At 50.1% G+C, this 11,966-nt stretch overlaps 2 protein-coding genes across 3 annotated transcripts; one reads left to right on the forward strand and one right to left on the reverse strand.

Annotated features, from left to right (window-relative positions):
* Nucleotides 1–741: 741 nt before the first annotated feature.
* On the forward strand, nt 742–6,497 carry TMEM150A (transmembrane protein 150A). 2 transcript variants are annotated; one of them, XM_007529864.3, is made up of 8 exons: nt 752–966; nt 1,500–1,680; nt 2,518–2,565; nt 2,894–2,980; nt 3,795–3,862; nt 4,472–4,599; nt 5,206–5,383; nt 5,600–6,497. In XM_007529864.3, exons 2-8 carry the CDS (start codon nt 1,616–1,618, stop codon nt 5,839–5,841), a joined length of 816 nt encoding a protein of 271 aa, XP_007529926.1. In that variant the 5' UTR covers nt 752–966; nt 1,500–1,615; the 3' UTR covers nt 5,842–6,497. The 2 variants fall into 2 exon arrangements, with proteins under 2 accessions (XP_060043301.1, XP_007529926.1); XM_060187318.1 differs by lacking the exon at nt 2,518–2,565 and having other exon boundaries at nt 742–966.
* RNF181 (ring finger protein 181) lies at nt 6,191–8,836 on the reverse strand. The gene is made up of 5 exons (XM_007529863.3): nt 8,680–8,836; nt 7,991–8,121; nt 7,757–7,866; nt 7,492–7,566; nt 6,191–7,242 (listed from the first exon to the last, which is right to left on the reverse strand). The coding sequence occupies exons 1-5, from the start codon at nt 8,763–8,765 to the stop codon at nt 7,183–7,185; spliced, it is 462 nt and encodes a 153-aa protein (XP_007529925.1). The 5' UTR covers nt 8,766–8,836; the 3' UTR covers nt 6,191–7,182.
* Nucleotides 8,837–11,966: the final 3,130 nt, after the last annotated feature.

The following is an 11,966-nucleotide window of genomic DNA, read 5'->3' on the forward strand; positions in this document are numbered from 1 at the left end:
CAACATTTTTTACAGTGCCAGGCACACTTGTACTATGTCAAAAGTACTATTCCTACCCTTTTAATCACCAAAAGAAATGTACAGGAAGCCACTCATTGGCACTAAAATCTGGGTGAATCAGTATCTTAAGGCTTCCCTTTCCCAAATTGCTGTGGGTCTCCAACCTTAATTCTTGCTTTCAAGCACCTGGCCATTTTGTGTCTACTTAGAATGGCTAGCCTTTTGGTCTTTGCCGGCCGGCATTGTCTTAAGTTAAGTCTTTAGCAATGAGAAAATATCTTGGATAGATTCTAGGCAGTCAGTACTCTGTGTACTTGTACCCTTGAAAATAAAGTATCTGATAAAAGCAACCCTCCAGACTTTGCTGAGCAAAAGCTAAATCCAAAGTGCTTTGGATTTCTGAAACAGCTGAGGCTTTGTGCTCACTTCTAAGCAGACCTGCCTCCCCTCAGACTGGGGTAGACAGGGCACCAGAGTGAGGCAGTTCCCCTCGCTAGTCCTCAGTGTCACGCGCCCAGCGGCAGAAGGATGCTTCCTCCAGCTTTGTGCTTGAATGCGATCCCGGGGCAGCTAAAAGGTTGTGCATCCCCGGAAGCTACCTCAGGAATGGGGTTCCTCCAGTCAGTCATTTGGGCTGGAGGGTGTCTGAGCCTCCGCTCCGGTCCCAAGCCACAGCCCTCAGCGCCCAGGTTCGGAAGCTGGGAGCACCGCCCACGTCCCCACCGCGATGCGGGCGGGCGCCGGGGCTCGGGAGTTGTAGTCTCAGGCAGGGAGCGGGCGCTGGCGCCCCAGCCACGCGGACTCCACGTCCCGGCGGGCGGCGCGGCGCGGCCTGGAGCGCCAGGGGCGGGGCTGCTCGGCCCTTTAAACCTTGCTGGCAGCTCCCGGGGCCTCAGCCTGAGCCGGCGCCACGAGGGGGCCGAGCGGGGTGCAGCGGCGGCGCAGCCATCCGGGCCATCCGGGGAGGTAGGTCCTGGGTTCCCTCCATTCCGCGAACCTCTAGGGTCACCTGGCGTGGCTTGAGTCCCGGGAGACTCCCCGTGGGTTGGGCTCCGAGCCGGGAACTACCGCACCCACGCGGGCGGAGGCCGGGCTGTGGTCCCTGTGCGGACCGGTTCCTTGCCCTGCGCGCTGGCGGTCAGGTGGCTGAGCCGCTCCAGCGGAGGGAGTTCCCTGGCTTCCCTCCCAGGCTTTCCATGGCGTGATTGGTCTACAGCCGACCCCTCTCCCAGCCCACAGCGTTCAGGCGAGGGGGAGTGAGATTCTCCAGCTGTTAGGACCCTGCCTGCGTCCCGGTGTGCCCCGGGCTCTTTGAGTGGGATGCAGAAGCCCCCGCGAGGTAGTCAGGTGTCCACGGCCCGTGTGGGCTCTGCCCAAAGTTTGGGCTTTCAGACCCCCCCCCCCAAAGCTCTGAATCTGTGTTTTGATCACCTCCCCCTCTTCCCCCCTGGCTTTGGCCATCGCTGGACCCTGGACTTTGACCTGTCTCTCTCCACCAGGCCAGGGCGGCTGATGATTTTGGCAAAATATCTTAAGGTAGCCGGACCCATCCCTACTTCCCCACCTACCTCTTGTCCTCTCCCCCACACCACCACCATCCTGGCTCCCCTCCCTCATGACCGCCTGGATCCTCCTTCCTGTCAGCCTGTCAGCCTTCTCCATCACTGGCCTATGGACTGTGTGAGTAAAGCGGTAAAGGGGGAGAAACAACTAGGAGAAAAATGGACTCAGGGTGAGTGAGGATGGACAGGACCCAACAGGAGCTTGACAGTACACACTAAGTCCCTTGTCCTGTTGTAGGCTCTGGGGTGGAACCCAGGGTCACTCTGGCTGTCTCCTAAGTCTGGCCTGGTGCCTGGGCACACAGCCCCTTGGGACAAACTGGCACCACTGCTGACCAGTGGGGTAGCACTGATGTACATACTTTTTTTTAATATGATTTTATTTTTTCTCTTTTGTTGCTCTTAATTGTTGTAGTTATTGTTATTGATGTCATTGTTGTTGGATAGGACAGAGAGAAATGGCGAGAGGAGGGGGAGACAGAGGGGGAGAGAAAGACACCCACAGACCTGCTTCACCGCGACTCCCTTGCAGGTGGGGAGCCGGGGGCTCAAACCTGGATCCTTACGCTGGTCCTTGCACTTTGCGCCACCTACACTTAACCCACTGTGCTACCGCCCGACTCCCACTTTTTTTTTTGTCAGAATTAACTTGAAAAGGCCCTTTAATTGGGGGTCTTGCTTTGTGGCTATACTGTGGTATCAGGACCTGTCCAAGTCCTTCTCAAGGACAATGAGACTGTGATCAGAATCAAAGGGGGAAGGGCAGGGGAGATAGCATAATGGTTATGCAAAGAGCCTCTCAGGCCTGAGGCACCAAAGGTCCTAGGTTCAACCTCTCACATCACCATAAGCCAGGGCTGAGCATTGCTCAGGTTTAAAAAAAAGAGGGGGAGGAGAAGAGTCAGAGGGACAGTGCTGAGGCTGTGGGGAAAGAGTGACAATTGTGTTCTTGTAGGTATGCCATGGCCGTGATGAACCGCCACGTGTGCCCTGTGGAAAACTGGTATGGTGCACTCTGCAGACAGCCTCCCTCTAAAGCTCCCTTCATCTCTCTTCCCTCTTGGGCCAGGGTTGCTGCAAGCCAGATGGAAACCCTGGGCACCACTGTTCTCTGACAGTGGTAGCGCCTGCCCCTCTCCAGGCATGGCTGTGTGCCCATCTACCTGCTTCCCGCCACCCATTCACCCCTTCAGCTTCTGCCTAGGAAATGGATTCTTCTGCCCCTGCTGAGGGAGGTCTGGGAGGGGGTGGTCTCTGAGAGGCATAAAGCTGAAAACCAAGGTCCTGGGAGAAGCCCCTTCCCCCAGTCTACTCATGTCCTACAATTCCAGGTCATACAACGAGTCCTGCTCTCCTGACCCCGCTGAGCAAGGGGGGCCTAAGACCTGCTGTACTCTGGATGATGTCCCCCTCATCAGGTGAGACCTGAAAACTAAGCAGGTCAGAGAGATCTAAGGGCCCACTAGAGACTCACAGCCTAGTACCTCAGGCAAAGATCTGCCTTTGGACCTCAGGAATAATTAACAGCACTTACTAACAATGCTGCTTATCAATTATTTGTTAGGCACTAAACACTTGTATAGTACCACTTAATCTTTCCAGCATTGAGGCAAGTTTTTTTTTTTTGGGGGGGTTGTTTATCCTCTCATTCCCTACCCCCCAAGACTCTCAAGTCCCACAGCCCTTCCCTCCCACCCCACCCCACCCCATCCCAGGTATTGTTTTCACCATTTTATAGGTAAGGACTGAGAGACAAGCTTACCCAAATAGTAAATAGGGGCACTGGAATTCTGGAATGGAGCCCAGCCCAAGTAAAAGTTTAAGGCAAGCCATACCAGGCTGAGGAGAGGGTTTTGCAGAAACTTTCATGCCTGAGGCACCAAATCTTAGATTTAACCCCCACTACCACCATAAGCCAGAATTGAGCAATGCTCTGGTGGGGGAAAAAAACAAAACAAAACACTAGACCAAGCTGTAGGCCTGGACAGTCTCGGAGAGTTCAAGGAATCTCAGGGTTCCTGAGCAACCCTGGATACTCCCATTACTTGAAGTACACAAGAACCTAAAATAGGTGAGGGGTTGGGGGGTGGCCACTTTGGAGTAAATTGCCTATGATACCCTAGCCTTTTGTTTTTCTTCATAAATCTGGAGTTTGCCTGCTAAGGAGCAGGTGGGCCAGAAAGGGGGCTCTCTGTTGTTCCCATCTCTCACTGGTCCTTGTCCTCCTCTCAGCAAGTGTGGCACATATCCCCCAGAGAGCTGCCTCTTCAGCCTCATTGGCAACGTGGGAGCTTTCATGGGTGAGTTATGCCCTCAACCTCCTTGCTAGCCCAATCCAGCCACTCCTCTCTGTTCTCTGCTCCCCACCCCTGAAAGAAGGAAAAAAAAAAAAAAAAAAGGCCCAGTAAGCCCTTGCTCAGTACATTGCACCCACCAAGAGCTAAGGTGAGAGGAGGCACTTCTCTTCCTTGAAGGCTATGAGCTAACTTCCATACAGGTACCCTGCTAGCCACAGGCAGAGAAGACCCAGTTCACCAGCTAGCTGCCTATTAGCCTTTCTTTTTATTTATTTTCCTTTTCTGTTGCCCTTGTTTTTATCATTCTTGTGGTTATTATTGTTGTTGTTACTGATGCTGTTGTTTGTTGCCGGATAGGACAGAGAATTGGAGAAAGGAGGGGAAGACAGAGACGGGGAGAGAAAGATAGACACCTGCAGACCTGCTTCACCACCTGTGAAGCGATCCCCCTGTAGGTAGAAAGCCGGGGGCTCGAACTGGGATCCTTACTCCAGTCCTCAAATCTTGTGCCATGTGCGCTTAACTCACTGCGCTACAGCCCGACCCGTTACCCTTTCTGTCCTGGGGAAGCTGGCAGGCTTGCTGGGCCCTACCCATACTCTCTTCCCCCAGTGGCACTGATCAGCCTTCTGCGCTACGGGCAGCTCCTGGAGCAGAGTCGTCACTCTTGGCTTAACACCACGACGCTCATCACAGGTTGCACCAACACCGCAGGCCTTGTGGTAGTTGGCAACTTCCAGGTATGCCTACCTCCCTTTTTTTACTTGGGGGTGGAGGGGCAGTAAATTTAAGCAGTTTATTTATAGCCACAAAAATGCCCTGCCTACAGACAGAAACTGGTTAAGTCCACTTGCCTATGAAACAAGGATGGTCTTGTCCTGCATGCCTACCTCTTTTTTATTATTATTATTATTCCCTTTTGTTGCCCTTGTTTTATTGTTATAGTTATAATTGTTGTTATTGATGTCGTTGTTGGATAGGACAGAGAAATCAAGAGAGATGGGGAAGGTAGGGGGAGAGAAAGACAGACACCTGCAGACCTGTTTCACCGCTTGTGAAGCAACTCCCCTGCAGGTGGGGAGCCAGGGTCTCGAACAGGGATCTTTATGCCTGTCCTTGTGTTTTGCGCTACCTGCGCTTAACCCGCTGTGCTACCGCCTGACTCCCTGCATGCCTACCTCTTAAACTTGCTCTCACAGGGTCTGGCTGTTTGCTGTGGTCCTCAGTCTCCTGGGGGTTGACCCAACATCCACAGGCAGCCCCTCACATTTGGGGGCTAGAGGAGGGGCTGGGAAGAGAAAGAGGCATAGAGGGTGGTGCCGCTTCAAGGATCAGCCCCTCCACAGGTGGATCATGCGAAATCGCTACACTATGTTGGAACTGGCTTGGCCTTCTCTGCTGGACTGCTATTTGTCTGCCTGCACTGTGCCCTCTCCTACCATGGAGCCACTGCCCCCCAAGATCTGGCTGTGGCCTACCTGCGGATCGTACTGGCAATCATTGCCTTTGTCACCCTTGTCCTCAGTATCCTTCCAGAACATGGCAGCCAGGAATGAATCCTCTAGCCCAGCACTTTTCCCACCTAAGACAGAGGGGTGAGAGGGGCATGTCCCAGGTAAACACTGCCCAGCACAGCCTAGAATGAGGCCTGGTCCTTTGCTCCACCCTACGTAGAGATTTGAGAAGATAGAAAGGGTGGTCCGCAGGTTCCTGCTCAACTTTTCCTTAGCCCTCTTCCAGGTGGTGTCTTTTTCATCCATGAGAGTTCTGAGCTACAGCACGGCGCAGCCCTATGTGAATGGGTGTTTGTCATTGACATCCTCGTTTTCTACGGCACCTTCAGCTATGAGTTTGGGGCAGTCTCCTCAGAGACACTGGTGGCAGCACTGCAGCCCACCTCTGGCCGGGGCTGCAAGTCATCTGGAAACAGCAGCACCTCCACTCACCTCAACTGTGCCCCTGAAAGTGTCTCCATGATCTGAGGTCTCGGCGGGGTGGGGGGGTGGGGGGGTGGCTGGCCAGGTCTCCACAGCTCCCCACCCCACATCTTCTAAGCATTTACTTTGTACCAAAAGCAATCCTGAGAAAGTATTCAGTTGGGATACAGGCTTCCTCACTCCTAGAGGAGTGGCCATCCATAACCACCCGTGCCATAGAGGGGCTGGCCCTGGCATCTGCCTAAGCTACACATGACCTACTCCCCACTGCCACCACCAGTGTTGATTTTTTGTGATACTGGTGCCAGGAATCAAACTCAAGGTCTCGTGCATGCAAGGCATGCACTCTATTCCTGAGCCGCCTATCAGTTGGTTGTTTTTTTTTTTTTTAATGTTTAAAGGTCACCTATTCTCATTCACCCAGCCAACCCTTCAGGTGCCTTCTACTTCCCAGTGCCAAGGCCAGACCACTGGGGTTTCCTGCTGCAGTTACTGGGGGCTGGGAACAGCAAGAGGAATAAAAGGGGTGGGGGTGAGGCTCCTTAGTCTGTGGGAAGACCCACTTTGGGCTCAGTGAGCTGTAATGGAATTCTTCACCCTACTCCTTACTTTCTTTAGAGCAAATAATACAACAGAACCACATGGGTATTTTAGTACTTTTTATATAAATATATATTATCTATTAAAAGAATTCTAATTTGCATGTTTGTAGTCTGTTCTGGAGTCAAAGAAGGTCAGATCCTCCTGTTTCTCTAGACAAAAGGTGGGAGTCCCTGACCCCATGGGAAGTCTAAGAGTATACCCTGCTCTCAAGAGAGGGGCAGTCAAGAACAACCCCTTAAAGGTCTGAAGCTCCTTGTGGGCCTTGCACATTTCCTCCCACCTGTCCCACCAATTCTGGTTTGAATTTTGATTCCATAGTGAGTCTGGGGAGGAAGGGAGGTTGCAACTTCAAAATGTTATGGCCACTTTTCACAGTGGAGCGGAGAAAGACCCTGGAGTTCCAAGATTGACTAGAGAGTATATGGAGTGTGAGATGTGTGCTAGTTTGTGTCATTGTCTTGAGTCACTGGGTACCAGATCCTGACATATTTTACTTTATAACAGTGAATACAAATGCCCAAGCCCTGGCTGCCCCCGGGTTCTTAACCTGAGCCCCAGCTGCCCTGAGTCCAGGCAAGTCAGCAGGCTTAGCAGGGAGGGATGTCTAGCCTGGTGCCCTCTGCTGTTTAGGACCGATGGCCACAGGGACCTAGTGGAGGTTGCAGAACACCTACCCAGACCTGTTAGCAATGCAGCTGCAGGGTGGGTAAAAAAAACTTTTAATGAGGATTTGAGGTGCAAGAGGAAGATACTGTAGAGGACCAGGGCTCAGCCCCAACTGCTTCATGTGTACATGGTTCCATGGAGACTCTCAAGCTGGTGCTTCTGCTGCTCCTTTCTAGCCTGAAGGAAAAAGCCATACCTGAAGACATATGGGCAAGGGACTGGGCGGCTAAGATAAGCCTACTTTTCCTGTCTTAGGCCCATAGCATCCACATTGCCAAGGCTCTGGCCCCTCACCAAAAGTCACTGAGAAAGCAGAGCCAGGAAATCTCAGCACTACCCAAGTCTCCTGAGGTGAGAAATAGAACGGGCTAAGGGAACACCATTTTGACCCCCACCCCAAGCTCCACATTCACCTCCAGCCCATACCTTATCTCTTCTGTGCTCCTCGTAAGTGTCATCATCAGTGGGCAGCTCATGGCGACACAAAGGACAGGAATTTGTCTGGGAAAAGTAAGGCAGGGTTCCAGGCCACGTCTGGTCTTCCTAAATTAACCCCTCTCCCCTACTCCCAATTTTCACCCTCCATCCTACCCTTCTTCTGACCCCCCCTCCCCCAAACAATCCATAAACCGAATGAGGCTTGAAAACTGGGCCTGGAGCAGGGAGAGGGCTGGGGGAAAGGAAGCAGTACCTTGCTTAGCCAGGGCAGAATGCAGTTGGAATGGAAGAGGTGATGGCAAGGCATTTCAATGGCAGTCTCCTCCTCCTCGAATTCCAAAAGACACACAGGGCACTTGTGCTCTTTAGAAGGGAGTGCTGATCAGGAAAGGTATTACACATCCCACCTCCCAGCTCCCACTCCTGAAACTGAAAGACCAACAGTGTGGCAGACTTTCCCCAAAGAGCAGAAGGATTCTGTTCTCACCAGCCTGAGAGCCCCTGATGACTGTCCTTGGGAGATTCTCCACCACAGTCTTGGCAGCAGGTGGAGGCAGATGGTGATCCCAATCTACTACCAACCCCAAGTTTTCAAAGTCCATCCTATTAAAGAGTGACCTGAAAAGCAGGCAAGGTCAGGGCTAGAGAAAAATATACTTTACTTTTTTAGAGCCCCACAAGCCACTAACTAGCTGTCAAAGTTATACCTTTAGTACTGCTCACTGGATTTAAAAAAAGGAAAGAAACAGTGCTATAGGTTGTACAGTTACTGTCAGACAATCCCAGCACCTGGCTGTTTGTTTTCATTTTTACACTTGAGACAACAGGCTCAGGAAGTGACTCTGGTCACGCAGGAATGATCTGGTAAAATCAGGTTCCAAGTGGCAGTGTCGGCTTCCCAGTGGGGTTCCTGAAGAATCTACATAATCACAAGCACCCGCCCTCTTCCATACCTCCCAGAGTCCAAAGACCTCTCTAATTTCTTGTTCCCAGGGTCTCTCAGGCCAGACCTACACCTATTCCTACTCGATACGGTAAATTATCAAGCTCGACGCCAGATTAACTACTCAGATTATTCACCCTTCCTCCTCAGAATCTGTTGGCCCAGATAATCCGTTTTTTCTAACCAGTCTCAGCCCAGAAAATTGCTCCACCTCCTAACCCGGCGCCACTCACCGTGCGAGCTCCAGCAGCATATTCCTCCGGGCATCTTGCTCGCGGTCCGCCGACTCACAGTCGTGTTCATCGAAATAAGACGCCATGGCCGCGGGACAGGCTGATACCGCTCTCCAACCCGGCAGAACTGCGCTCTCTCGGCACTCACCAATAAATTGGCGAATGAAGAGAAAACGACCAATCAAAGCATCCGAGGGGCGGGCCCAATGGGTCTTCTGAGGCACAGAAGGCGGAAATGTTAATTTTTAACATTTCATTGGCTTGAGTCCATCAAGTGACCAGTGACTAAAGCCAATGACAGAGGTCGGGGGAATAAAAACAATGGTTTGGGAATCAGGGCTTAGAAATGACTTGAGGACCTTGTTCCTAAGGCCAAATGTCCTCACTCGCGCTGAAGCTCAAAAGGCCTGGACAGTACAGAATCTAGAAGACGGGAGTCGGGCGGTAGCGCAGCGGGTTAAGCGCACGTGGCACGAAGCGCAAGGACCGGAGGGAGGGAGGATCCCGGTTCGAGCCCCCGGCTCCCCACCTCCAGGGGAGTCACTTCACAAGTAGTGAAGCAGGTTTACAGGTGTCTTTCTCTCCCCGTCTGTCTTCCCCTCCTCTCTCCATTTCTCCTGTCCTATCCACCGATATCAATAAAAACAATAATAACTAAAACAATAAAACAACAAGGGCAACAAAAGGGAATAAACGAATTTTTTTTTTTTAAATCTAGAAAACTCCAGAAGGCCTCTCAGAGGGAATCATTAGTCGTGGGACCAGTCTAGGGGGAGAATCTCACTGGGCATGTCAGCACCCACTGCATTCAAGTTAGTCTAGCAGTTAGTGATTGTTTTCTCCTTGACCTCCCCCCACCAAAAAAAATTACAAATTTCCTGCTTATTTATTTCTTCTGTGTTAGACACATTCATTAATAAAAAGTGGGAAGGAGGTGAACTTCTCCAATCTGCAGAGGGAAGAGCCTTGCCAGGGAGTCTGGGCATTTCCTGCTATATGTGTAACCTTCAGCCCACTTCTCAACTGTTGTAAAAATTAGTGAATTTAATTAAACTTGTGGTAGGAATCTATGGAGAGAAGGAAATGAAGCATTGCAACCTGTTTGTTTTTGTTGGGAATGAGGGTGGGGTGGGGTGTTAAATTAGTGTATCGGCTTCGGAGGTCCTGTATGATTTCTACAAGATTCTGGCTATTTGTTTATTTGATAGAGACAGGAATCGAGAGGGATGGGAGAGACAGAGACACCTACAGTATTGTTTCACCTCTCCTGAAGCTTTCCACCTGGAGATAAGTACCAGGAGCTTGAACCCAGGTCCTTTCACATTGTAACGTACACTCAACCAGATGCACCACTGCCCGGTTCCACCTTTTTTAAAAAATATATTTTATTAATTTTAATGAGAGATATACAGAGAGATGCCAGAACACTGTTCAGCTCTGGTTTATGGTAATGCTAGGGATTGAATTTAGGACCTCAGAGCTCCAGGCAGCAAAGTCTTTTGCTTAACCATTATGCTGTCTCCCCACATTTATTTACTTATTTATGTATTTATTGTCTCTAAAGCTACACCTCTACAAGTTTTATTTATTACTTTTTTTTAAATTTATTAATCAATTTATTTATTTATTCCCTTTTGTTGTTTTATTGTTGTAGTTATTATTGATGTCATCGTTGTTGGATAGGACAGAGAGAAATGGAGAGAGGAGGGGAAGACAGAGAGGGGGAGTGAAAGACAGACACCTGCAGACCTGCTTCACCGCCTATGAAGCGACTCCCCTGCAGGTGGGGAGCCAGGGGCTCAAACCGGGATCCTTCCTCCGGTCCTTGTGCTTTGCGCCACCTGCGCTTAACCCGCTGCGCTACCGCCCGACTCCCTATTACTTATTTTCTATAGAGACAGGCAAAGAGAGAGGGAGAACAGCACTAAAAAAATTTTTTTTAATTTTTTTTACCAGAGTGCTGATAAGCTCTGGCTTATGGGAATGTAGGGATTGAACCTGGGACTTTGGAGCCTCAGATATGAAAATCTCTTTGCATAACCATTATGCTATATATACCCCTTTGCTAAAGTTTCCTCTAATGCACAGAAAGTCAGGCTTCAATCTGGGTTGCACACTGGCCAAGTGGCATACTGTCTAAGTAAGATATTTTGTCAGCCCAAGATTTCTGATTTAAGACCAGAAGTGTAGCTAGGTCGTAGAAAAAAAGCTTTACATAAGACCCTGGGTTCTATTCCCAGAACCACCCCCCAAAAAAAATCTTGATATTACTTATTAAGAGCTGGTTAATACTTTTGTAAGTTCTACAAATGATTCTGAGACAGGGCTGAGAACTACTGTACTCTGTGATTTGGACAATAGCCACCATTTATTTAGCAACTGGAACTGCTGTATTATAAATAATATCTACAATTGTCTTCGAAGCTAAGTAGCATTGTCCCTTTTACTTCTGTAAATAAAACTCAAATCCTGGAAATGGCTTATCAAAATTCACATGGTCAGACCATGCTAGATCAGTGGTATTGTTGACTAATTACAAGGTCAAGTGCTTCTCTCTCATTCCCAATAAAGGAAATGAAACCAACGAAAGGAAACCTGTGAGGGGGAACACTCCACAGAACCCTTGGACTTGTTCTTGTTTCCTGTCAGTAACCTTCACTCTACCTAACAAGGAACTGCTTCTCTTACACACTTGACCTTGAATTCCACTTCCCACCCACACTTGAATTTGAAATGCAGCAAAGTAATCCAAGGAGAGGCTGCCCTGCTTCCAGTTCTTCATTCTTTCTTTCTTTTTTCTTTTCTTTTTTTTTTTTTTCCTCCAGGGTTACTGCTGGGGCTCGTGCTCCTGGAGGCTGTTTTTTCCTTTCTGTTGCCCTTGTTTAACATTGTTGTGGTTATTGTTGTTATTGATGTCATTGTTGTTGGATAGGTCAGAGAGAAATGGAGAGAGGAAGGGAAGACGGAGAGGGGGAGAGAAAGACACCTGCAGACCTGCTTCACTGCTTGTGAAGCGACACTCCCACCCCACCTCACCCACCCCCAGCAGGGGGGGAGCCAGGGACTCAAACTAGGGTCCTTATGCCAGTCCTTGCACTTCATGATATGTGCACTTAACCCGTTGCACTACTGCCCGACCCCCTCATTCCTTCTTTCACAGTCTTTCACTCTAGCACATTAGATGCTAGGAATCAAACTTGGGACCTCATGTTTGAGAGTCCAACACCTTATCCACTGCACCACCTCCTGGACCACACCCAGTGATCTTTGCTGTGACCCAAAAGCAG

The sequence above is a fragment of the Erinaceus europaeus genome, chromosome 3 (assembly GCF_950295315.1).
Source record: "Erinaceus europaeus chromosome 3, mEriEur2.1, whole genome shotgun sequence".
NCBI lineage: Eukaryota > Metazoa > Chordata > Mammalia > Eulipotyphla > Erinaceidae > Erinaceus > Erinaceus europaeus.

Coding starts and splice junctions, on each gene's coding strand:
- TMEM150A (XM_007529864.3), top strand. CDS start 1,616: ATGACCGCCTGGATCCTCCTTCCTGTCAGCCTGTCAGCCTTCTCCATC. Junction 1,681..2,517: donor ATCACTGGCCTATGGACTGT/GTGAGTAAAGCG, acceptor GTGTTCTTGTAG/GTATGCCATGGCCGTGATGA. Junction 4,600..5,205: donor TGGTAGTTGGCAACTTCCAG/GTATGCCTACCT, acceptor GCCCCTCCACAG/GTGGATCATGCGAAATCGCT.
- RNF181 (XM_007529863.3), bottom strand. CDS start 8,765: ATGGCGTCTTATTTCGATGAACACGACTGTGAGTCGGCGGACCGCGAG. Junction 7,567..7,756: donor TTCTGCCCTGGCTAAGCAAG/GTACTGCTTCCT, acceptor TACTTTTCCCAG/ACAAATTCCTGTCCTTTGTG. Junction 7,243..7,491: donor AGGAGCACAGAAGAGATAAG/GTATGGGCTGGA, acceptor TTTTTCCTTCAG/GCTAGAAAGGAGCAGCAGAA.